The sequence below is a fragment of the Carassius gibelio genome, chromosome B13, assembly GCF_023724105.1.
Source record: "Carassius gibelio isolate Cgi1373 ecotype wild population from Czech Republic chromosome B13, carGib1.2-hapl.c, whole genome shotgun sequence".
NCBI lineage: Eukaryota > Metazoa > Chordata > Actinopteri > Cypriniformes > Cyprinidae > Carassius > Carassius gibelio.
Window position 1 is genome coordinate 16,492,152 of NC_068408.1, and position 26,263 is coordinate 16,518,414.

The window sequence follows — 26,263 nt, forward strand, 5'->3', positions numbered from 1 at the left end:
TTATGATTAATATAATTAGTAATAGAGTAATAGAATGATCATTTTTCTGTTAAATCATGGAGAAAGCAGTCTTATCACAGTTGACTTTTACACTAATTATGCTTTTGAATAACTTCATTAAAGGTTAAACTGCTAATTACTCTGAATATCTCTTATAAACGAGTGTTGCATGATCGAGTCATAAATAAATATAATAAGAGACCAATAGAGACCAGCTCTCGTAAAATCAAATTCAGAGATAGAGTAATAATCAAACAATCTAACGGTCAGAGAGAGAGAGAGAGAGAGAGAGGGAGGGAGAGCGAGGGAGATTGCTTCATGTATAAAACCAGAGTATAAGAACAGGTACCAAAGAAGCTCTGCATTTTTTTGTATTCATCACAGCAATACGACTACATTTGAAAATGGCCACTGCAGGAAAGGTCTGTAAACTTGGCTTTTGGTCTCTTTTAATAGTTAATGCATTTTAATACGACTCAAATCAACGTTCATTTACATTGACCTATTGATCGCATAAGGAAACAATTTACAAGGCAAAGACATCTACAATTAAGTACATTTTTATTCCATATAATGATCTTAATGCAAAATGAATAAGACTCATAAGATTGTTATTAAAGCTTTGAGCTTTTTTTAGCAAACACTGGTTAAAGTGATGGGGGGGAAATCAAGTTCAAAGTCTTGAATTACATTATTTAGAAATGTGTTATTATTGTGATGCACAATTGATTGCAATACTTTACTAACTATGATGCAATATATCAAGACTGACTGTTCATATAAAGACAAATATATATATATAAAGACTGCATAAAGAGGTTTGGAGGCCAAATGTAAACGTGCAAAGTGACATTCGTGCATCATTATTCATATCATTATCTCACAAGTCTTTTTTTTTTTTTTTTTTTACAAATGCAAAATTTCTTGAGGCTCCATTTGTAATTCTCCTAGTTTTCCATCAAATTGTTCCTGCATAGGCAGTTTCATCGAGTTAATATTTATCTTTAGTTCCAGTGGAATCACAGATAGCTGTGGCTCTTAAAACAAGTTTTGATTTCATTGGCTGGACAACCTCCAACTATGGTTAGAGAGCGGTGATCTTTGAACCACTCAAGCACAGCAGTTATATAGTCATCTGTAGTCAGTCATTATAAAACATGCTGAACCAAGTACTTTTATGTGCTGAAGGTGATTAAATGTCGGGCTGCTGTTGCCTGGAAGCCCAATGCGCCTCTGGTAATAGAGGAAATAGAAGTCGGCCCACCTCAGGAAGGAGAAATACGAATTAAGGTGGGTAATATCCCATGAAAGTTGTCAAAAACCCAAAGAACTAATTAAAAATCAGTTGTTAAGGCATGCAACACAACATGTATTGGTTAACAAGTTTTTTCACCATCACAGATTGTAGCTTCAAGTCTGTGTCACACCGAGCTTTTCCACCTGTTTGAAGGGAAGGACAACCGGGGCTTTCCCACTATCCTGGGACATGAGGGCGCTGGTGTAGTGGAGAGTGTGGGACCTGGAGTAGCTGATTTCAAGCCAGGTCACAAAATAAAATGTCTTGCTTTCTATTTTAAAAATCACATAAATCTCACATAAATCTTCAGCATATTCTATAAAATACATTTTAAAGCTTGAAAGCCAATTATAAGCAACCAATAAGTGTTCCTGTAGCTCAACTGGTAGAGCACTGCACTAGCAAGCAAGCAAGCGCAAAGTTTGGGGTTTGATTCCCCGGGAACACATGATATGTAAAAATTGATAGGCTGAATGCACTGTAAGTCGCTTTGGATAAAAGCGTCTGCTAAATGTTATTTTTAATTTAACCAATACAATACTTCACACAACAATACTTATTTTTAACGACAACTAAAAGTACATATTCAGCTAAAAGTACACACACACATATATATATATATATATATATATATATATATATATATATATATATAGGCAATGCCTTCAGTGTGACTCTACAATTTTCATAGTCATGAAAATAAAGAAAACTCTTTGAATGAGAGGGTGTGTCCAAACTTTTGGTCTGAACTGTATATGTATATATATATATATATATATATATATATATATATATATATATATATATATATATATATATATATATATATATATATAGACACACACTCACACACATACACACACAGACATCTGTGTATTGTGGTGAACAGGTGATAAGGTCATTCCAGTCTCGGCCGCTCAGTGTGGAGAATGCAGGTTCTGCAAGAGTCCAAAAACAAACTTGTGTGAACGCAGCTGGTGAGAAATAGAAACAACACAACTTTTCACATATTTCATTCATCCCTCTGTTTTTGAAACCTTAATATTACAATTTTATTCATATTTTTTTCGTCAGGTTAAATTATCACGTCGATTTGATGTCGTATCCCACAACACGTTTCACTTGCCGTGGTCAGCCCATCCTGCAGTTCACAGGCACTGGTACTTTCTCTGAATACATCGTCATCAGACAGATGTATGTGGTCAAGATTGCTGATGATGCCCCACTCGACCGCGTGTGTCTGCTCGGCTGCGGTGTCTCTACTGGTTATGGAGCTGCTGTAAACACAGCTGGGGTATGTATAGACACTTGCTTTGCGTATTTTTGTTCTGTTCCAAGTCTCTGAGAAACACACACTAGAGATGTGTTCATTAATGAATCAACGATTCAGATATGTGAAATGATACATACCATACCTAAATATGACTATGACCTAACTACTTAATATCAATGCAAACTAAATAATAACTAAGCTAATATAAACAAAATATTATGCAAAAGCTGTTATGAAATTAGAAATATGTAAAATGTACAGTCTCCACTTACTGCTTCTATCAAGATTCGAAATTGCCCGCCTGATGTAATGTTTCTGTGTTGCATAACAGAAAAAAAGAATTAACAATCTTGTCAGCAATAACCAATATTGTGTGGTAACTTAGCAAGGTTTTCAAAACCTTCCTGTAATTGCACTATTCAAACTCAAACTGATATTGTCACCTGGTGTCCGAGGTTAGTACTGCATGCAAATTATTGAAGAGGATATGTTACTATATAATTTTTCAAGGAGAAAAAAAGAAGACAAAAAGGCCAGATGTCACTTATTAAGGGAAATGAATTAATCTTTAATAGAGTTTACACTTTAGGTTTTCAACTTAAGAGTTCAAATAGCTGTGGCTTGAATAGTAATGTATAAATTAAAGGTCCCGTTTTTGGTGCTTTTTTTTAAGCTTTGATTGTGTTTAGAGTGTGCAATATAACATGTGTTCATGTTTCGCATGTAAAAAAAACAGTATTTTTCATATAATTCACCTATCTGTATACCGCTGTTTTCACTGTCATAAAAACGGGCTGATGACTTCCTTGTTCTATGAAGTCCCTCCTTCAGAAATACGTAACGAGTTCTGATTGTGCCAGCGGTTCCTGTGTTGTGATTCGACAGCAGCTGAGCGCAGGCTGCCCTCCTGGAAACGCGATTGAACTAATTTTGAGAAGCAAGCGGGCATGAGCATGTGCTGGAGATGTACTTATAATCAGGGGAACGAGAATAACTTTACATCTGAGGCGTTTAAAGACTCCATTTGTCCATTAATTATTTCTAAAGAAACACTAACATGTATAAACGGCTCCATTACCTTGTATCTTACGTTATGGTCCCATAGAAGCAGTTTTTGTAAAAAAAATAAATAAAAAAAATAGGCTAATGTCATAACCAGTGACTCTCTGTCGCACAATAGATATATTACCGTATGGACAGGAGGAGAAGCTCGTAGGCAATCTTTTACTGTTTATGAGGCTATCGGGGGGACGTGGACGCATAAAGTCAAGGGAGATAATTAATCAGAATACTTACCAAAATTTACCAAAAAATACTTACCAAAGTGATTCAGATCGGGGGGACGTGGACGCATAAAGTCAAGGGAGATAATTAATCAGAATACTTACCAAAATTTGCTCCTGTTCACGCTCGTCTTCTCTGCAAGATTCGGTGGGTGATTCAGATTTCTCTTGGCACAGCTATTAGAAGACTTACAGGTTGAGTCTGCGCAGTACACTTGACCCCCAGGAAGTGTGTGCTTGTAATTGACTTCATTTTTCTCCGTTGAATCCAGGCGGCAAGGAAGTCGACTGGAAGTTGAAGTCGGCTGCGTGCTGTCATCTTGTAGCAGAACTTCACTAGCGTTAGCATTCCCATTGACTCCCATTCATTTTGGCGTCACTTTGACAGCGAATAACTTTACATCTGAGGCGCTTAAAGACTACGTTTGTCCATTATTTATTTCTAAAGATACACGACAATGTATAAAGGCCTCCATTACCTTCTATGTTACATTATGGCCCCGTAGAAACAGTTTTTGTAAAAAATAGGCTACCGATTGCGTCATAACCACTCGACTCTCTGTCGCATTACCGTACAGACAGGAGGAGAAGCTCGCAGGCAATTAACTTAATATGGCGTACTGGCGTTACATTTTAAAATACTATACAAAATAATTAATCAGAATACATACTCATGCTCACTCACGCCAAAGAACTCCCCGCTCAAGCTCGCCGTCTCTGCAATATTAACGATGGCAGTTTGCACGGACAGCTACTAGAACATTTACATCTGTCAGACAGGTTGCTGACGTCGCCAAGCTTCGTTTGAGTCTGCGCGTCAGAAACGGAAGTGCTAAAAAACGTTAAAAATGGGCTTCAATTGTCTCAGTTGAGTTCCAATGGGGTCGCTGTGTCCATTTCTTTTACTGTCTATGGTTGAATCCAATGGGGTCGCTGTGTCCATTTCTTCTACAGTCTATGCTTATAATCACAGGAGGGTTTTTACTGACGAGATGCGCATGAAAATCGCATTCGATTTTTTTGCACAGCCGTAACATCTAGTTAACAAAGCTTAACAGCGTTGCCCTTTGTGTAATAAGTTACAGAAACTGTTGAACGCACCAACTTAAATAATAAAATACACTTACCGGTTGTGGTCCGGTAAACAACCCATAAACAACGCCTTCTCCAGACAAAGAGGGAACTGCTTCATCTTTCAGGAATAATCTTTGTGCGAATCCGGCATTAAACTGATTTAGATTGAGGAAGCTGTCCTCAGCAAGCTGTCCTCAGCAAAATGTGCTGCACATAGCTTTACATGTGGATTATAATTTTCAGGAACCGAGTTAAACATAAATTGTAACCATTAATCTCCAAGTACAGCGTCCCTGGGAAGCCCAAACAAAGATGATTGGACTCCGAGATGAAAATAACAGCGTTTCGACAACATGGCGACAAACACAAACACAGCTCTTGCTCTTCTCAGTCGGAGCACCACAAGACCACGCCCCCCCCCTTTTGTGTATTCATGTGTGCGGAGGGTCGATTTTTGTAGGCAGATTCGGTTAAATAAAACATCTTGCTTGGCATTGAACTTTGAGCTTTAGAATTTTACAGATATTATTTATATTCTAAAAGCAACATTACACACTAACTAAAGTTTAAAACATGGAATCACAAAGAATGGGACCGTTACACAAGTGATTTGTTTGTGTGAAGGTCACTCCAGGCTCAGTGTGTGCAGTGTTTGGACTGGGTGCAGTAGGTCTGGGTGCAGTCATGGGCTGTAAAAATGCCGGAGCCTCCCGCATCTTTGCTGTGGATATTAATGAGAAGAAGTTTGAGAAGGCGAAGGTCTTTGGTGCCACTGATGTTCTGAATCCGAAGGCATATGATAAACCCATCTCTGAAGTACTGGCAGAACTTACCAATGGAGGAGTGGATTTCTCACTCGAGTGTGTGGGCAACACTGAAGTATCGGTGAGCCTCAGCTGACACATATGTAGAAAGTGCATGCATTTACTTGCTTGTTTAAAAGCTTTCAGTACTTGCAATTCTTCTGTGTGTGAGTTTAATGGTTTTTGACCGCAGAGAGCTGCACTGGAGTCATGTGTTAAAGGTTGGGGTGTGAGTGTTTTGGTTGGCTATACTGATGCAGACTTTTCAGCAAAGCCAATTCAACTCATATCTGGGAAAACCTGGAAGGGAACCCTTTTAGGAGGTAAACCAGCTGGAAGTTTATGCTCTTTGACTTTTAAAGTACATGTCTGTGCATGTATTCACTTTTATTTATGTGAAAAAGGTTTTAAGCTCAAGGACTCTCTTCCAAAACTGGTTAATGACTACATGACTGGCAAAATAATGCTTGATGAGTTCATAACCCACAAAATGGATCTGGAGCAGATCAATGATGCCATCCACCTCATGAAAACTGGACAATGGTACATTTTTCTCACTGTCATCATCTCAGGTTAATCTTATAAGAAAGTTCTAACATTTTTTCCTATCTTACAGCATTCGATGCATCCTGACTATATCCAAATGAGAATCAAGTCATCCCCAAAAGTTTGAGACAACCAGATGGGAACAGATCACTCAGACTTAACGAAGACACACGCAATACTAGTTTAAAGTACTGTAACTATTTCTGAAAGGTGTAGAAATAACCGAAGTGATGGAATTAAATTTCTGCCTGGCTAAAAATTTTATTGTTTCACCCAAAATCTTCAATAATTCAAACAGATTAATCTCATCAGCTACTTTCATAAGTCATTGTTTAAATTTCAATCCTTTGTATTGATTGACAGATGTTTGGCATTTGTTGTACACACACACACCTAAAAAACAACAACAAAAAAACACAAAATAAAGAAGAAAATATACTTTAATTCAGCTTGAATCCTGAAACACTGAAACAGATTTCAAGAGATGCATCAAACAGACAAGGAGGCCTGCAACTGCTTTTCACACTTTCACATTGCTCTTTAAGTGGTATTAAACGACCAAAGACAAACAAAAATCATATTTTCGTTGACTATGGATGACATTTCTGAAAGGCCATCAAACAGGTGAAACATAATTAAACCATTGTACTTAGCCTAATGTTTTTTAGATGTTCATAGACAGCCACTCATACAAGATTGATTTAATTGGACCTTATGAACACTGGTAGAAGTTCATTAAAAACATTTGTACAATGTTCAATAATGTTACGAGGCACTCTTTCAGCTGTAAAGAGTTTTATATATCAATCATCATCTGATGAGATTTGGAGAGATTCCAGTGTTTTATCACATACACTCGACTCATTGCATCTCGAACCCCAACAAAACAAACATGGTACATTGCAACAAGTCAGGCATACAAACACACTGAAGCAGACTGAGACAGCAGACCTCACACAGCCGACACACTCTCTCAAACACACAGGTGCGCACACACAAAACCACTCACACAGATACCACTGCTGTGAAGACAGAGTGTGGCGGCACTGTAACCAGGTTAAAGGCCAGTGCCTTTGTATTTACTCGGATCCAAGCTGATTAATGTGACTGTCAGGTGACACATTCAGAAGTAAACAAATCTCTATCTCCTGCCCAAATCCACTGTCACGGCCACATGGCCAATCATCTCCTGCCCAACAGAGAACCACTGTGTGATTGGCTGATTGGTGATAAGGGGCGGAGCTGTTGTATCCTCCACTGCAGAATAGGGCTGATATGACCCCAATAATTCTACATTTGGGACAGGAAGTGAGCACGGCCATTATCCTCGAGGCGACACGTGAGGATATCACAGCCTGTCTCTGTCACGAGGAGCGTGTGCTCAAACTGGGCTGAGCGTTTACCGTCACGAGTGACTGCAGTCCAGCCATCTGGCCACGTCTCATCCTGCCAGCCACCTGCACAGAGCAAAGACTCTTAAATAAGCAGTTGATTACAATGCTTAAGCTCATCAAAACTCACATTGTTATAGTAAATAGTATCTGTTAACAGAAGAAAAGAGCCGTTTGATATACTTTAAAATGGAATTTATTCCTATGATGCAAAGCTGAGTTTTCATCAACATTACTCCAGTCCTCAGTGTCACATGATCCTTCATAAATCATATTAATATGCCGATTTGCTGCTCAAGACACAATTCTTATCATTATCAATACTGAAAACATTTAAGTGGCTTAATATTATTGAGGAACCACATTTTTTTCAGGTGTCTTCACTAAATAAGAGTAATGATTTCGTACAAAATAAAAATCTTACTGTCCCCAAAGCTTTAAGGGGAAGTGTAAATGAACCAACCAATCACATATTTGAATGCATTAACTATAAAAGAAAACAACTCTTAAGAATAAGTACACAATTTGGATGGATACAAAAATAATTTTGTGATTTGTCTCTAACCTTCGCAGATCATGGGCTCAATAGTAAATACATGACCAGGTTTCATCACTCCTACTGCTTTATTCTCTGTAGAAATACATAAAACAAGGATAGTTCAAGCTTATTGAGTGTTTGCACTCTCTGCAGTTTTGATTACATCACAGTGTGCAATGCTTGTATCATTATGACACTACTCACTGGCATAGTGTGGCACGTTTGGTGCCGTGTGGAACAGTTTGTGAATGCCATGGCCACAGTAGCTCCGTACCACAGAGAAACCATTAGCCTGCGCGTGTTTCTGGATGATGTTTCCCAGCTCACGATAGCGGATACCAGGCTTCACTAGACACAAGACAGAAACAAGCTTCTTCAGATCTCAACACAGATATCCCTCTGTGCAAGTCTGCCCTCTAAAGATCATTAGTTTGCATCACATCATACAAACATACTGTACTATATCATGTAGGACAAATGTCGAACTCGTATAATTTTAATTTTAATTGTTATAGTTGTTTGCATGCACTTTCATACTCACCAGACTCAATGGCTTGCATAAGACATTCATAAGTGGTCTGAACCAATCTCTTGGCTCCCTCATCCACTTCACCCACAAAAAAGGTTTCATTCAAATCTCCATGGTAACCATTGTGGTAAACTGTTATGTCGACTGCAAAAAAAATGAATATGTAACATTTAGTGCAATTTACCTTAAGTCTGAAGATTTATTTTCTGCATATGTTACACAGAACTCTGTAAAAAAAAAATACACAAACTGAGACAAAATGATAGGATTATGCTTTCAGCTAATATTTGAACCAAAGTAGATGCATTTAACAGAAATCCATTCCACAGACTTTAACACTGTGCAAAGCACACAAAAAAAAAAAAAAAAGCTGCAGATTCCATCTGGTTCTGGATACTGCCTTCAGCGTAAGGGCTGTTCAGTGTCAATTTGACATCAGATGTAAATAGAAGCCGTTCTCTGTGCTGTAGCCTATGATATTTAAATTAATGTGATCAATGACAAAACACGTAGCTAGGGCTAAAGAGATCTACATGTCACTGGTCATTTGTTTCGTTTACTTATCTATTATGGCATTAACAAGAATAAATAGCTTTAATAATATGGCATTTTGACTACGGGACTTAAAATGACTGAAAGGAAAAAACATAATTCTGGACAAAGCTCTGCAAGAACAAGCCAATGCATTCACAGAAATGTGAACATGTGGAAAAATCAGTCACGCACAAATGTCGAATGTCCAGTGAATGTTTATCTGACATCTGGACTAACTGAAATATGAAATACAATGTCAATTTAGAGGGAGGGTCATTCTATCCCTTTAAAATCGCCTTCTTGAGAGAAAAATCTGATCTCCCATAAAGTAAAGCCAGCCAGATGCATTCATATACTATATGTATTTCAATACATACTGTTCAGTATGTCCCCATCCTGGAGTGGACGGTGGTCAGGGATCCCATGACAGATGACTTCATTGACAGAAGTGCAGCAGGACTTGGGAAAGTTGTAGTAGTTCAGAGGTGAGGGATAGCAGTTCCTCGCTGTGCATGCCTTAACCAACAAATATGGACAAATCCTTTGGCATTAGCATCAACATTTATACAGGCTTTCCTACTCAAATGACAATAACAGTAGAATTTACAAGAAATCAATGCATACTGTCAAAAACAGCTGTCAAACAACTGTTAAAAAAAAAAAAAACTGAATCCAGAAGGAAACTCCAACATGAAACATGACATTTACAGCAATGGTTCTCAACCAGGGGTCCACAAGGAGGCCTCAGCAAACATCCAAGAGGACCCCCAAGAGGTCTTCAAATTATTTAAATTAGTTATATTAACAATCTTAATAAAAATGCTTAAAAATGCTAAAACAAAGACAACAAGGCAACATATTTCTGTGTTTTTCCTTTTTACTATAACAAAAGTACCAAATGTACAGCTTAAATAGGAGGAACTCTTGGACAAAGTGGGCCTTGGATTCAAAGAGAACCACTGATTTAGAACAAATAATAATAATAAAAAATGTAATGTGAATGCATAAGCAATTTCACATTTCCATTAGATAACCTATATTTAAATGTTCTGCTCTGATCAGACTGCTACTTTGTAAAATGTAGATAAGAAAAAGAAAAAATGCAGTGAAATTTTACCAAATGCACCGCATGGTCAATCTCCTCTGTCGTCACTCCAGGTTTCACCATCATGGCAGCAATGTCAAGGACTTCTCGAGCCAGCTGAAGGAAACAAACATTGTCTTTATATTTAACAATTCAAATGTCTTTTGTTTACTTGTGCTCATCAGAGACTTGACAGGCTGACATTCCTCTAGACGATATTTCAGCATTTTTATTATATGTGACAAAGTGTTTTTCTGGGGTTCTCTTAACTAAAATCTGAAATTAGAAACTACTGGCAGAACAAATTAAATAGGGGCAGAAAATGTCTTTTGCAACACCCAAAATACCAGCTGTTGCATTTCAATTATTACTCTATAAACAAAAGGTATCATGTGTGAAGTTATGATGTTAGATTACCTTGCAGACAACTCTCATGCCCTCAATCTCTTCAGCACTGAGGATCTTAATCTGAGACGTCCCTTTCATGGTCTGCTCTGACTCTGACATTCCTGCAAGCAGTGATGAATTGGTGAATTGATGAGCAGTGAAATACGCAGATACCCATCTACCCACAAAAGCATCTTACTATCACTCAAATATATGGACTAGCTCTGCCTACTGACCTTCACCACAACAGAATCTCAACAGCACGGTCTCCAGTCAGCTAATGAAGACAACACAACCACTTCTTACAGATAGAAACACACACGCGCACACACACGGTCGCTGATCCAGTGAGGTCTGGGACACGACAGTTTGGCAATGACGTAAATCACAGACACTTCCTGCAAGGGCTGGGCGATATGACTCTATATATCGTGTGGCATTGAAGATAGAGATTTTATATATTGTACCAATCAAAGGCTTAGAATAATTATGATTTATTTTTATGTTATTGAAATAATACTCATGCCCTCATCATAAGAGACTTATTGTCTATTATAAAAAGTAATTTATTCCTGAGCTGAATTTTCTTTAGTGTCACAAGATCCTTCAGAAATCATTCTAATATGCTGATTTGCTTCTTAAGTAGCATTTCTTATTATTATCAATGTTGAAAACAGTTTTTGCCCACTGGAAAAATTTGAATACTTTTATTTAGCAAGGATGCTAAATTTATCACAAGTTTCTTTAAAATTATAAGGCAGCACTACTGTTTTAAATATTGATAACAAATTAAGCAGCAAATAAGTATATTAGAAAGATTTCTGAAGGATCACATGACACACATGAATGAAAATTCAGCTATCACAGTAATAAACGATGTTTTAAAATGCATTCAAACAGAAAACAGCTTTTTTAAATGGTTATAATCTTTAAAAAAATTGCTGTTTTTTTTTTTTTTTTTTATATCGTTTAACAAATGCAGCCTTGGTAAGCATTCAGAAACATCAAAATATCTAAATTATTCCAAACTTTTGACCTGCAGTGTACCATTTGCACCGAGGTGGACACATTTGCATTGTTGTCAATTGGCACAACTGCTGTATTTACACTGAAAGCAGTAAAGGAATTTAGAGTAATGCAAAAACACAGCAGGATGTGCAAAAAATTTATAAATAGGCTAAATAAAAATAAGGAAAAATAACGCAAACCAAATATGAATTTCCAATAAAAACTGATACAAATACAACTTTGGTCATATCACCCAACTCTAGCCCCAGCTGATTAACGACATCAGCCATGCAGAAACAGACAGAGCCATGCTACTACACAGACACACTCATACACCCACTGCGGAGCAAACCGCTCCCTGTAATACTGTTAAAACAAGAGGACATCACCGGCCGGACAAACGTGGGAAGCGGCGGGACTTCGTACCTGCCAACAACCCAACCTCTGCAGCTGCAGAGAGCGAGAGAAGAGCTTCAGACACACACTGCAGCAGCCCACCCCCAACACACACACACACACACACAGGTAAATGGAAACGTTTATAAGGTGACTTCAGGACCATCACACACACGCTCTCACTAAGGAGTCCTAAAGATACACACACACACTCCTGACTTAACCTTTGGATGCTTTTGAAGACATTAGGCTTTTTCAATAGAATAGTATACATTTATTTACCGGTACTGCCATGTCACTATCTATGGCTATCTTCATGGCAAAAACCATTTAAAAAGATGCAAGAATAACAAATACAATAAAAACCAGCAAACAAACAAAAGAATTATATTACACAACATTTTTTTTTTACATTGACACATGCTAAACATTCTAAACCTTTTTCTGTCCTTTTCAACACTTCACTCTTCTACTGTTTGAAAGCCGGGGCCCGCAGACTCAAGGATGAGCTAATAACAAAGGAATGAAAGGCTGGAACTACTGGAGACTAATAGCCACTAACCACCACCAAAACAGTTACTTACGGGAAGACTCTGCAGCATCCGTTAACGGAGGACAAATAAGCATTTATTCACAAAACAGTGATTCATGAGAGATGCTTCTATACTAGAAAAAAAAGTGTTTGTGCAATTGCTCTTCTATTCAAAGACACATGTATTATCATTTAAAATATCCTTTACAAGCCCCCCAAAAAGTATTCAGACACTTAAGTCACACAAACATCTATGCATTTCACTGCAATAAATATAACCTTCTCTAAGAGCTTCACATTTTACACAGTTTACAGACAAACTAACACAGTAACTAGCAGGCTAGTGATAATCTCTTAAAAAAATAAATAAATATATATAATATTTATTTATATATATATACTGTGCAAAGTCTGTAATTAGTAAGATTTTTAAAGACATTATTTTATTCAGTAGAGTGAAATGGCAATAAAGACATTTACAATGTTAGAGAAGATTTTTGTGTAAAAAAAAAAAAAAGGTGTTCTTTTTTTTCCTAATCATTTATTTTAAAAAGTATCACTGTTTCCACAAAACTATTAAGCAATACTGTTTTCAACATTATAAGAATTGATTGAGTAGCAAATCATCACATTAGAAATTATGATTTCTGAGGAATCATGTGACACTTAAGACTGAAGTAATGCCTGTTGAAAATTCAGCTTTACACCACAGGAATAAATTATATTTTAACATATCTAAAAATAAAAATGATTTCTCAAAATCTAATAATATTACACAATATTGCGGTTTTTATTTTTACTTCTTAAAGGTTTGATTTGCTTAATTCAGAAAAGATAAGGAAAACAAAAACACTTTGACAAACAAATGACCAAAGCTCCTCAGGTTTAACCTAGTCCTAATTAAATAGGACTTCAGGAAAATCATGCAGTAGGTGTGGATTATGCATATCCAACTAACCAAGTAAATCTATTTAGGCCTTTTTTTATAATCTAATGATTACTAGAGCATTATCCTCCAAATAACAATGATGATAAAGATGCACCAACGAGATACCAAACAAACTTAAGAGTTTTCTGTAAACAAAGGTTATTCTTGCACATCTACATGAAACTGTGGTTGATCTGGTCAGACGTGTGCTACTGCAGCAAACACTCCTCCATTTAAGAATCAACCAGCACTTCAGCTGATGAGATGGAGGCCATTAGTTTAAAAGCTTGTATGTCAGTGGGCCATTTCAAGGGTCAAAAGTTTAAACTTCACACAGGAGTAATAATGAACAGGGCAGTCTGTTAGAAAAGTGCAATGCCTCAAATAAAGAGCATGGAGCAAGAAAGCTAGTCCAGTTGACAGAGGCTGATCAGTGAATAATTTACATAATGATGTCTAAATTATGTGTGAGGGGATTTGCAATCATACCCAAAGGATGATCTGCATAGTCTGGTCTCTGGATGTTGCTGGGAACAAGCCGCATGGGAGTCTGAAAACATGAAGAAAAAGGAAGAAACTAACTGTTTGAATGCAGAAACTTGTTTTGTTCTATGCTGATGTATGTGTGCTGTAATTATCACGCAGACGATGTTCATGCCTCCTTACCAGTGGATAGTGGGGTCGCAGTTTACCAGTGTATCTGTACCCGTGCCACGGGTCTGTGTTGATTTCTTTCTCCACACAGTTCTTTCCCTCATCTTTTATTTTGTCCTCCTCTGCAAAAGAAAAGCCAGATATTAATGTTAGCATTAGGCAAGACATGATTTGTATTCCACATACAAATGCAAATGCAGAACTGAACATCACTCAACATTGAGAGTGAATAAAACACACTACATACTTGCTTTTTTGTGGAGCACTTTGTGGGTGGCCCAGCTGCCTTTGAAGCATTCCTAAAAGGATACAAAACTCAAGTTATTACTCGCACAATGTCAATTCTTAAAGAGACCATAAAACGTAATGTCTGTTAGCTTTGAGGCACGTATATGTTAGTGTACAAAGTTACACTACTGTTCAAAAGCTTTCTGAATAAAAATATTCCTTTGATGGAACAAGGATGCACTCAAGACAAGACATAATAATTACATTAAAGGGTAACTAAAGCCCTGGTCAGAGCCTGACTCCACCCACTGGCAATATCTGAAAAATGCTGAAAAGTGGGCAGAGCACAGCGGAGATAGAGGGGATGAACCAAGGGCGGGGCTGAGCGTGTGGGGTGTGAACCTGAGACTCGCAGTGACGGATTGATTGACAGCTGCTGTCAGAGTCCCTAAAATGGAGAGTGACTGTAGTGACGCAAGTAGCTATGCAACGGAGCCTTCATTTGAAGTAGTGGACTTTTCTCCCCCACCTTCACCTGAAGTGGAGGATGTCGAGGTGTCTGTGGCCTGAGCCTATCAATTTCGAGCCGCTGGCTCAAACTGCGGTCTTAACCCCCACGTGGAGGAGCCCATTTCCACCTCCATTGCGTTGGGAGAAGCAATCCTGCGTAAAATGCAGTTTGCACACTCCAGCTCTAGATGGGAACTCGCGGTCTTCAAGGCCAAGTGCATGCAACCACTGGTGCCTAATTTTAAAGTCTGCTGGTAAACTATGTAGTCCAGCAGTGCTGTCACAACCAGCAACACACCTACGTACCATCCTGACCACTGTACTAATTTAAATACAGATAAATCTACGCCAACTTGAAGCTATCCTAACTGATGCAATACTATGCAACTAACTATGCTTCTAACAATACTAACGTTACACTAACAACTATGCTAATTAACTACATAGGCTACACAAAACAATCTAAATAACTATACAAATGCTATGCTAAATAGATGCTATAATAGTCTATCCTGGTCGTTTTCAATAATCGCAATTCCAACACCTGACTCACTACAGTTATTTTGATGGAGCAAGATGGTTTTATACTGCCAAGGGCGTGGTAGCTTGAACCAAGGGGGCCTGGTGAGCTGGAAACTGCTTACATCACTTGCCACCGCAACATCCAATAGGAAAAATCCACTGCAGTAACCACCGTTCAACCTGAAGAGGTCAGCACTCAGACGTTTTTCCACCATATATTGTAAAATTAAAACACTTTATACTCAAATGTCAAAAAAGTTACTCGAATCCATGAACAGCACTAAAAAAGCCCCATTCTTACAGATCATTAACTAAAAAAAGTTGGTTTAGGGTTTAGTTACTCTTTAACAATGCTACAAAGATTTCTATTTCAAATCTTTTTTTACCTTTCTATCATCAAAGAATCCTGAAAAGATAGCACAATTTCTACACAAAGATATTAGCAGCAAATCAGCATATTATAATGAAGGATCATGTTAAACTGGAATAATGACTGCTGAAAATTTAGCTTTGCCATCACAGGAATACATGATATTAGAACATATAATTAAAGAGAAAAGTTATTTTTAATTATAACAACACTTCATTAATAATATTACTGTGTATAGTATTTTTGATCAAATAATTGTAGCTTTGGTGAACATGACAGAGTTCTCCGATAATAGTAAAACTCTTACCAACACCAAACTTTTGAACCGTGTATATTTTAGCATCTGTTAATACTTAAATTCTTTTTGACACACTCTTTAAATTTGAAGATGATCTTGAAACAAATGCAAAAATTCTACTTAATAAATAAGCAATAAATCGAAGTTCACACTTGTAATGTTAATTAATGATTATAGGTTATTTTACAAAAAAAGACAGAAACCTTTTGATATGTCCATCTCTGACTTCCTATTTAAATACGAAGTAGATAAACGTACTTGAAGCATATACTTTAGCACAATTACAAGGAATTACACACAAAACTTCACAAACATTGGCACCCTTTTACAGCATCACACGGATAGCTTGCTCAATAAAAATCCTCATGTATGACTTACTTTTATCTGTGGAACATAAAACAGGATATCCTCAAGAATGTCAGGGGCCAAACTACACTGAACAAAATTGACTTGCAATTTATGAAATGTATGAAACACAAAAAGTGTTCCACAGAAGAGAGAAATTCATTCAGGTCTAGAATTACATGAGGGTGAATTACAATGGGTCATCTAATTAGGGCGAGAGTTTGAATCAGATGGAATTGGTGGAAATGTCAAATCAGATATATTGGGCTTGGCAGTGCCCTGTCATCATATCAGCCTCTCAACCCTGCAAGCAGGACAGCAGATCTGCCCTGCAACATGTGCTCGAGTTCAGGGAGGCGTCTCAAATGTAATGAGCTGTCTACCTAGACAGCATTTTTGAGCGTATGCCTCAAAAAACCCATATGATGGCCAAAATGCTGTCCATGTAGACATTTAAAATATATTGGGCACTTGTAGATTTTGTCTTAAAGCAGAGTGAACTACCAAACTAGACAGCCTTTTTGACCATCATGAGCAAGTGACTCATAAAACACAATGCTGTCTAGACAGGCAGCTCACTAAGGTTTGAAACACACCCAGGCTAGGAGTGCCTAACAAAAATCACACGAGAATGAAAAGAGCTACATTTTCTTACAGGCTGCACCAATTTATGCATCCTTTTGCCCCTAAATCTTTGGAAATTTAGAAATAAAATAAGTAAAGGGTTAATGAGATGATTTGACAACTGAGCCGCACGCGAGCCACGTTGAGCTGAAGTCATTTAAAGCACGCTGAGCAAAGAAACCGCTTGCAAATTACATTTCCACTCCGTGTTTAGACTTAAACATCTCAGACAAATCTGTCATGCAGAAAATCATCACGCACAATACTTTGATGTAAACGTCAAAGCTCAGAGTAAGGTTTAAAGTGCCTGTTTGTGATGTAAGGCAGCTAATGTTAGCTAGCTAACGCTGAGCTCAGTCTCGTAGGCCGGCAGCGTGACATGAGCGAGAGACCCAGGGTGCTTCGCTTGTTTCTTAAACCAAAGTGTCAGAGCTTCACCTGAGAGCAAAAGTATGAGCCTTGAATTCCGAGTTTGATGCAGGTGGGACACTGTAGTTTCGCTTCGCTGCGGCAGCCCTCCGTCTCGCACTCCCGTGTCTCCACCGCCGCCATGCTGCTGCTGCTGTCGGTCAGAGAGAGAGAGAGCGCTGCTGTCTGCTGCTGCAGTCATCTGAGAGCAGAGGGAGGGACTCCAACACCACCTTGTGAATCATGGCAGAATGGAGTATGTATTTATTTATCTATCTTTTTAATTTACCTTATTGTAGCCACAATTATTGAGCAGGCAAAACTGGAAAGTTAGTTGGACTATTTATTCTGGGCAAACGAAAAAAGTTCCAAATGAAGCAGAAGCGTCAATGTAGTTACCCAGCAACGCAGACCGAAAGCCGGAGTGGAGCTCTGTGTATAAGTGGAGCGGAGCGGCAGAGAGAGTTCTTCAACTCCGCTGAAAGCGCTCTGTGATCACGCCGCCGTGGCTCCACCCCGGGGTTTTTACCTTCCACCCCATAGTGAGAGAAACCCAAGTCTGAGCGACGCTGACCTTCTCTCTACAGGTAGTGTTTGAGAGATGCGAATCTTTCTGTATCAACTGAAGCATTTTTTATTTATTTTTCACCCCAAAATATTTACTATTTCTAAGCGCTCGAAACACAACTGACTAGCAGCACATGCTGATCAAAAACGCAAGCACGACAGCTTTCACAAACTGTTTTCATGAAAGCGTAATATATTAAATGTAATATGAAATATCATTAAATATCAAGGTTCTGTAAATGTTGTTTTGTTTTGTTAAGTGTAGCCTATAGTGATTGCATTATGTTATTGGGCAGGGCTGGGCAGTTTTAGAAGCATTTGCAATTAGATTTGCATAACAGCATTCCCCTTTTCGAATTATGTATATAAATAATACACAAACTGTATTATACAGACATCAGTAGCATTATTAATTATAGAAATTCTTTTGAAAAATTTAACTTGCATTAAATCAGGCACTCGTTTACAGGTTTAACTGATCAATGCAATCTTGTGACAAATTCTATTATATTTTATTACACCATAGATTGGTTTTAGAATGCATTTAAGTTGTCAGAGTTCCTTAAAGAATTCGATATACATCATATCTTTCTGGAAAAAAAGAAAATCTTTTAAATTTACATTTATAAATCTAGAATTTAGCATGAAACCATAACAATTATTTATAAATTTAATTTGAAAGGGTTTCTTTCAAAAGAGTCAACAGAAAGCACAAGTTTCAACTGAAACAAAAGTATTTTAATAAAATTAGAAAAGTCAATCCAAAACAGAATTTAGAAATGTTTTTAATCAAACATTCTTATGATGTAACAAAGACCAGTTTTCAAAAAAGCATGTGATTTGACACACAGGTCTGAAACAAGCTCCAAACCATTGATTAAAAACAAAATAATCATGTTTTGAAGCTTCACAAAGCAGTCTTTGAAAAGGGCCCATCTCTACAGGCCAAATTATACAAATTACTCTGCTTCCACTTCCATTCATGAGAGAAAACCATATATTTATAATTAAAGATGGAATAATTAATGCAATCAAAGTGATAGATATGCAAACTTGCATTGTGAAATTTATGTGTAGCTATATCCAATTTGTTACTGTATCAGTGAATTGAATAAGTTAAGCATTATCAGCCACCTGCACAATACACGCATATTCTTTAAATTGAATCGAAGTAATTTTCCACTGTACTTCTATTTTTATTGTAATAGATCAGTACCAGAGCATGTTCTTTACTACACTGACTATAGGTGTTGATCTGCTCCTCACCACAGTAATCTGAACTAATCCTTTTAGCGTTTGTCTTAATCTACGGCAGTATTTGGGAATGTCACAGACAGAGAGTGGTACTTCTTTCCTGGAACAGAAGCATGTGGGATGCTTTATGTGTCTCTAAAGCGATGCATCCACTTTTGTATGCAGACCTTACACTGTGTTTGGCTTTGGTGGTCTGTGCACAGAGTCCATCATGTCCGTCTATGTGCACCTGTGTGCTCCATGGTCGCAGCAATGGCAAGGGACTCAGGTACAGTCATATGGTTTATCTTATCCGTAATCTTTTTTTGCTTGGTTAAGTCTGTACTCCTGGCTTCTTCCATCCACACACTCTCTCCTCCACTCTCTTGTTGTTTTGTTACTATCTTTCGCAGTGTGCCATTAGTCAGGTCAGGTGTATTTGTAACTTGTAGATTTTTAACTGCATTGACAAAAAATTTATACTGTAAATGTCTTTATATTAACAGTGCATTTGGGCCTTATTTGTAAGGACTTTTCTATTTGTATATAACAATGTGATGGGCATTAAAGATTAAATTCATGTTTTCCTTAGAACTGTGCACTGTAAAAACCCAACCTTGGCTGCCATTCCTGTAGATCTGCCAAGCGATGCAGTCAAGTTTCGTCTAGAGCGCACCTCTGTTTCCAGGATCTTCAGAGGTGCTTTCTCTGCCATGCCAGAACTGCTGTATTTGTGGCTTACATATAACTCCATCACTGTTCTTCATCCAAGGAGTTTCACAAACCTGTCTTTCCTTCATGAGTTACGATTGGATGGGAACCTCCTGTCCTCCTTCCCCTGGGAGGGACTCAAGGATGTGCCCCGCCTCCGAACTCTTGGACTGCACAATAACCGCCTGGCACGAATCCCTCCCCTGGCCGCGCGTTACCTTGCCAATGTGACTTACCTGGACCTCTCGAGCAACAGGCTGAGCACCCTGCCTAATGATCTGACTGCTCTCTGGCCGTTCAGCGACAGCACTCAGACCCAGCGCTCAGTGGTTTTAGGTGAAACACCACACTGTAGATCATTTGTTAGGATGATAGCTAAAATGAAAAAAAAAAAGCAAATGTACGTCACTGATAACTAGATCACCTACTGCTTATGAGTGATCTACATATAGCATATGCTACTGGCGACAATATGAGGTGCTTTACAGTGGGGTTCAAAGGTGTATTAATTAAGACTCATATTCTGAAGTTTAAATTAAATATTTAAAAGTTGTTTTTGTTTTTTTACAGTGAAACATTGTTAGTATAATACTTAAAATCAATTAATAATAATAAAAACATACAATTAAAAAAAATCTAATTTAGGTGTGTTGTATCTTATTCTTCAATATTTAATTTAAACAGATTTTAACTATTTCTTATTCATTCTACTTTCTTTGTTTTTAACACTGTCCTCAAATCTTAATTTAAAGGAATGGTTCACCCAAAATGAAGTTCTGTCATCATTTACTCATCCTCATGTTATTCCTGCCTTGCTTTACTTACTTTCTTCTGCAGGACAGGAAGATATTTCAAAAAAATTCAAAAACCCTATTCCTTCCCAAAAATATCTTCTTTTATGTTCCACAAAGGAAATAAAGTCATACAGTTTTGGGGTAAAAACTATCCCTTTTTACTAAATTTCGAATCCAAGATTTTCTGTGGTTTCTGACATTTGGATCCTGCTGTTTTTAGTGAGCCAATATAACATTTTTTTTATTTGAACATATAACATATAACAAATTTAGTAAATACACTCTGATTGGCTCACACAAAACGAATCAACAAATTGTTCACACTCATGCACACAGACACTGCCGAAGTCAGTGAAACCAAATTAAGTCATGAATGTCTCATGGCAATTAAATATTTACCCCACCTGGCTGGTTCACACAAACACATACGTGATATCTAAGTGCGATCTGAGAGTCTTCAGCCTTTTGATGGCTCACTGTGTTCCTCCAGTGGAAACCAAAGCCCTGTACTCTGATTAGTCCAGTCATGCTGGAGAGAACTGATTATGTAATCAGTGCACACCTCTTTAGACCCAATGTGTCATCACCCTCTCTCACCCTCTTCATCCTTTCTCCAGGTTTACAGGACAACCCCTGGGTGTGTGACTGTAGGCTTTCCACTTTGCTTGACATAAGTAAAGCCCCAGAAACTTCTCTGGTCATGTTGGATCGATTCCTGACCTGTAGTGAACCGCCAGATCTTGCTGGAGTTCCCTTTCAGAGCGTGGAGCTCACTCGCTGCCGCAGGCCCTATGTGGTGACCTCTGCCACCAAGATCACAGCTCTACTGGGTAGCAATGTCCTACTTCGCTGTGAAGCTACAGGACACCCGACCCCAACACTTACGTGGATCAAATCTGCTATACCCAACCTTTATAAACAAGGTATCTTCTTATATAATCATGTGGCACATTTTCACACACACCAGTGTTGTTATTGTTAACTAAAATTATTCTGTTACTTTGGCAACTAACTGAATAATGTATAATAAGAAACATAATATAATAAAAAAAAACTAAATAAATAATAAAGCACATAACAAAATGACCAAAATTAAAATTAAACCTGAAAATATAAAAATAATTCAAATTCAATTAATTCAAAAATAATTTAAAAAATAATTCAAATAATTCAAATACTTATAAATACTATTAGCAGTTGTATATAAATGATTTTAAATAAAAAATCATATATTTCAATACTAAAAAATATTTTATTTCATTGAAATATAGATTAAATAAAATATAAATTTTAGGTTTAAAAAAACATAAAACCTTCAACAAAATTTAGAAATGTTGCTTTGATAACTAATATAAAATTTAAGTTACTAAAATTAAAGCTGAAATATAAATTAAAGCTAAGTAAAAATATTTCAAAAAATCTTTTAAAAATGACAAAAGCATATAACAAAATTACTATCATTAAAATAAAAACTGAAAATATAAATTAAAAGCCACAACCCCAATTCAAGAGAAGTTTTGTAAAAAGCAAAAAAAGCTCTATAACTTTTAAGATAATATATGAAGATTTTTCAATGACCAACATAATTGTAATTTGTAAATATGAACAAATTTCGTTATTGACGGCTGCAACACATTCAAAAAAAAGTTGGGACAGAGGCAAAATAAAAGTGAAAAGGTTATAGAATATCCATGTTAAACTGTTTTGTTCACAGTAAGTAGGTTAACTGGTAATGGGTCAGGGTATCATGTCTGGGTATAAAAGGAGCATCTCAGTCTTTGCAATCATATTCCAAAGAGAGAAGAATTTCTCACAAGAATTTAGGTCTTTCACCAAGTACCTAACATTATATTGTGAAAAGATGGGAATCCAGAGAAATCACAGTTCATGTAGGGCAAGGCAGGAAACTTCAGTTGAATGTGCTTGACCTTTGAGCCTTCCGATGGCATTGCATAAGAAACCATCGTGCTGCATGTGATAAATATGTGATAAATATAGCCACATGTGCTCAGGAGTACTTCAGAAAACTGCTGTCATTTAACACAGTCTGCTGCTGCATCAAGAAATGCAACTTGAATATCTGTTACTCTAGGAGCAAGCTATACTTCAATTCTATGCTGGGTTCTCTGGTTCAAAGCTCATCTAAGATAGTCAAAAAGACAGTTTAAACGTTTGCTGTGCTCAGATGAGTCCACATTTCAACTAGTTTCTGGGAAAAATGGATTTTTGAGTTCTCAGTCCCAAAGACCAAAGGGACCATCCAGACTTTCATTAGCAACAGAAGCAAAAGTGCTTCTTTCCCTACTTTTTTGGAGCATTTTTCAGCCATTAAAATCCAAACTTGTTCATATTTACAAAATGCATTTATGCTGGTCAGCGAAAACTTCGGAAATCTTTTCTTTGTACTTTTGTCAGTTACATAAAAGTTAAAGAGAATGAAAAAAATCACAGATTCTTGATTTTATTGCATTTTACAAAATGTCCCAACTTCTCTGGATTTTGGGTTGTAATTCAAATTACAAAATACTACTGTATAATAGTATAATAGACGATGCTGTCTCTTTCTATACGTTTATAATTGTTTTAGAAATATTTTAAGACTTCAAATGTGAAATTGAAATTTAATACCTTTTTTCAGTTAAAAGTTTCACTAAATATATATATATATATATAAACATTTGCAAGTGACTATCATGGATAATCTCAGAATTCTGGTCTCCAGTGTATATGTTCCTTTATTTTAAGGTTGTTGTAAGCAGATGCAAAGCCGCATGGACACTGAAAGATTGCCCAAAAAACTCTCTGGCTGTAAGTTACCATTAGAAATGTTCACACTTAAAATAATTAACTTTTTAGCCATAGTGTACTTAGTTTAAAACCTTTGTGTTTAAATATTATCTTACAAAGCACACTGGTGCTAATGTTTTACAAATTTATGAGCTAGTAAACTGTCACGTTAGAGAGTGTTATCTTCATTCATTTGATTTAAAGTCTGATCACGTAATCACTTTACTGCCTACAGATGTACAAGAATCTCCACGTGTGGGAATCCGCTGGTCAGCAGTCAGTCTGAATGGAATATCATATAACGATGCAGGAGAGTACCGGTGCAGAGCACAAAACATGGCAGGGATTTCAGAGGCCATTGTCAGTCTGAATGTGGTTGGGGTAATGGCTGAATATGCAGACTCCACAAACTCTGACCAACAGCAAACAGCTGCAAAATCAAACAATACAAAGAGGAAGCCTAACCAGAAATCTAAGACAATACCTTCTTTGCTACCTCGAAACATGACTAGACCACTCTCCCCTCCAAAGAGAGTCATGAAAATCACCAAAGCAAGCAGAGACAAAATGAAAAGAGACCGGACAGCTGTAAAAAACCTGCCACAGAGATACTTTTTAATCGCTTCTAAAACTCAACTGCAAAGAAGACAAAAACCTTATGTTTCCATGTCAATTAGAACCTGACACATTCAGATCATACATGTATATTTTCAGGAACTTTTTCACACGAATGACCATAACCTTATGTATATTTCCTCAACTGAGAGTTTTTTATTTTATTTTATTTACTCAGCTATGACCACCAGATGGCAGCTCTGAGCTAATGACACTTCATGATAAAAGGTCGAAGCTAGTGAACTGATATTGTACTCTTGAAAAGTGTCAAAATTGATGTTCCCTCACTTGAACCACTAGTCATATCAGTAATGTAATAAAAGTCACATACAGTACAGCAGTAGAAGGCTAATTGATAACCTATTGTCATCCATTTGTGTATTGACAGGCTACATCAAGTATAGCCGTGTTTCCACCGCTGGAACTTTACCCGGGAACTATAGGCACTTTGGGCTGGTACTCGGTGTGTTTCCACAGCAGGAACCAGTATCTAAATAAAGTTCCTTTTGGGTTAAAAAATGCCCCTCAGAAAGTCCATGGCCTGCTCATGAGGTAGTACTTTTTCAAAGGTTCGTAACTCTCGTGGGCGGGACTTGGGCGCTAAACACGCTGATTGGTTGAGTGCATGCAGCATTGTGATTTCAACCTCTATTTAACTTTTAATCATTTAACAATCATTTTCAAAATATTACTGTTATTGTGTCATGAAATGTAGTTTTAAAAGTATTCCATGCGAGAATGTAGTTATGCTGTGGCCACTGTGTGAACCGACCATGTCATCTCCGAAGCACCGTAGTTCAAAACTCAAATCTGCGGGTGATTTATAAAGACAGTGGCGATTTAAAAATGTGTTCTGCCAATTTCGGAGACGATCAGCTTCACGCGATCAGAGGGATCTCAGTGCTCATGTTTACCAATGAGAGCAGTCTTAACTCGGCTAGTCCTTCTGACATAAACATAAGATATAATTCACTTTGGGTAAATCTAACAAGTAATCTTTGGTCTTTATTCAATTAATTTATTAGTATGTTAAAATGAAAATAAAAAGAGGCAATACTGTTTGATATTATATTTCGTTTAATTGAAATGTATGCTATATAAACATTTCACTGAACTACATTTCTGTAGCCATTAATATGTGTAAATGAAAACGTGAAAACGAAAGGAGGCAGTGTTTTTTCTGGGTAATTTTGGTGGAAACACGGCTTTACAGCATACCGTTCATTATTATTTTATATTTACCAGAAAGGTTTCACACAAACTGATGATAACAAATGCTTTATGATTATGATAACTAATATGCCTTTTGTACGTTGATGATAACTGATTTAACTAAGCCTTTCATATCCACATTCCAGCACTCCTATAAAAGAAATCCTGTTAGGTCTACTCCAGTAAAATATTACACCATATCCATGTTGAGAAACTCTGTGGGTTTATTAAGAATTTGCCCTGAGCAGCCCCAAAACACTAAGCGCAATTGCAATAGTCCATTTTTGTGATAGTTTTCAAACTCACACCTGATTGTCATCACACTAAATAGTAACATCTAGTTAAGATGACCAAAACATAATTATCCAAATTTTTACTTTCAATTTATTGAATTCACTTTGATGTAAAATTCACACACCGAAGCGGATTCAATAAACACGTTTGGTTTTGTTTTGTTTGTGCTTTGAAATGTGGATTTTATTTTAATATATATGCATTTTATGAAAATATGGTTGGATTTAATGGAACATTATACTTTCAGACCATCAAGTTTTATTTTTGGCCATTCATACATTGAAAAGAAAATGATGTATATAAGATTTGCACTCAGAAATTGCTTGTAAATTTCACAAATAATTAGAAAGAAATGACAAGTGACAGTTGTTCATAATTTAAAGTTTCAATCCAGAATCTAGTTTCTTAAGCCACTTAAACTGCCACAATTTTGTAACATTCCCCAGATCTCTCCCATAAACCCCTTCCTCTCCTCATGATAACTTGTT

The 26,263-nt window shown here is 37.0% G+C and overlaps 3 protein-coding genes across 4 annotated transcripts; 2 read left to right on the forward strand and 1 right to left on the reverse strand.

Moving 5' to 3' along the window:
• The first annotated feature begins 274 nt into the window (after positions 1-274).
• LOC127970196 (alcohol dehydrogenase 1-like) lies at positions 275-6,667 on the forward strand. Its single transcript, XM_052572507.1, has 9 exons — positions 275-422; positions 1,189-1,290; positions 1,402-1,543; positions 2,187-2,274; positions 2,372-2,591; positions 5,552-5,812; positions 5,924-6,053; positions 6,135-6,273; positions 6,347-6,667. The coding sequence occupies exons 1-9, from the start codon at positions 405-407 to the stop codon at positions 6,375-6,377; spliced, it is 1,131 nt and encodes a 376-aa protein (XP_052428467.1). The 5' UTR covers positions 275-404; the 3' UTR covers positions 6,378-6,667.
• A 31-nt stretch (positions 6,668-6,698) lies between these two features.
• LOC127970194 (methionine aminopeptidase 1) lies at positions 6,699-17,740 on the reverse strand. Its single transcript, XM_052572505.1, has 11 exons — positions 17,593-17,740; positions 14,505-14,556; positions 14,270-14,379; positions 14,093-14,153; positions 10,770-10,861; positions 10,386-10,469; positions 9,646-9,784; positions 8,747-8,878; positions 8,410-8,553; positions 8,233-8,298; positions 6,699-7,733 (listed from the first exon to the last, which is right to left on the reverse strand). Exons 1-11 carry the CDS (start codon positions 17,704-17,706, stop codon positions 7,567-7,569), a joined length of 1,161 nt encoding a protein of 386 aa, XP_052428465.1. The 5' UTR covers positions 17,707-17,740; the 3' UTR covers positions 6,699-7,566.
• Positions 17,680-25,936, forward strand: lrit3b (leucine-rich repeat, immunoglobulin-like and transmembrane domains 3b). 2 transcript variants are annotated; one of them, XM_052572503.1, is made up of 6 exons: positions 17,680-17,818; positions 19,549-19,651; positions 19,955-20,409; positions 21,485-21,790; positions 23,613-23,675; positions 23,890-25,936. In XM_052572503.1, the coding sequence occupies exons 1-6, from the start codon at positions 17,806-17,808 to the stop codon at positions 24,336-24,338; spliced, it is 1,389 nt and encodes a 462-aa protein (XP_052428463.1). In that variant the 5' UTR covers positions 17,680-17,805; the 3' UTR covers positions 24,339-25,936. The 2 variants fall into 2 exon arrangements, with proteins under 2 accessions (XP_052428463.1, XP_052428462.1); XM_052572502.1 differs by lacking the exon at positions 17,680-17,818 and having other exon boundaries at positions 18,968-19,651.
• Positions 25,937-26,263: the final 327 nt, after the last annotated feature.

Excerpts from the sequence above, each read along its gene's own strand:
- LOC127970196 (XM_052572507.1), top strand. Across the intron at positions 2,592-5,551 it reads CTGCTGTAAACACAGCTGGG|GTCACTCCAGGCTCAGTGTG; the intron begins GTATGTATAGAC and ends GTTTGTGTGAAG. Across the intron at positions 6,274-6,346 it reads CTCATGAAAACTGGACAATG|CATTCGATGCATCCTGACTA; the intron begins GTACATTTTTCT and ends CCTATCTTACAG.
- LOC127970194 (XM_052572505.1), bottom strand. The coding sequence starts at position 17,706 with ATGGCGGCGGTGGAGACACGGGAGTGCGAGACGGAGGGCTGCCGCAGC. Across the intron at positions 8,879-9,645 it reads GGATGGGGACATACTGAACA|TCGACATAACAGTTTACCAC; the intron begins GTATGTATTGAA and ends TTTTTTTTGCAG. Across the intron at positions 7,734-8,232 it reads TGAGCCCATGATCTGCGAAG|GTGGCTGGCAGGATGAGACG; the intron begins GTTAGAGACAAA and ends TGCTCTGTGCAG.
- lrit3b (XM_052572502.1), top strand. The coding sequence starts at position 19,497 with ATGTGGGATGCTTTATGTGTCTCTAAAGCGATGCATCCACTTTTGTAT. Across the intron at positions 19,652-19,954 it reads AGCAATGGCAAGGGACTCAG|AACTGTGCACTGTAAAAACC; the intron begins GTACAGTCATAT and ends TGTTTTCCTTAG. Across the intron at positions 20,410-21,484 it reads CCAGCGCTCAGTGGTTTTAG|GTTTACAGGACAACCCCTGG; the intron begins GTGAAACACCAC and ends TCCTTTCTCCAG.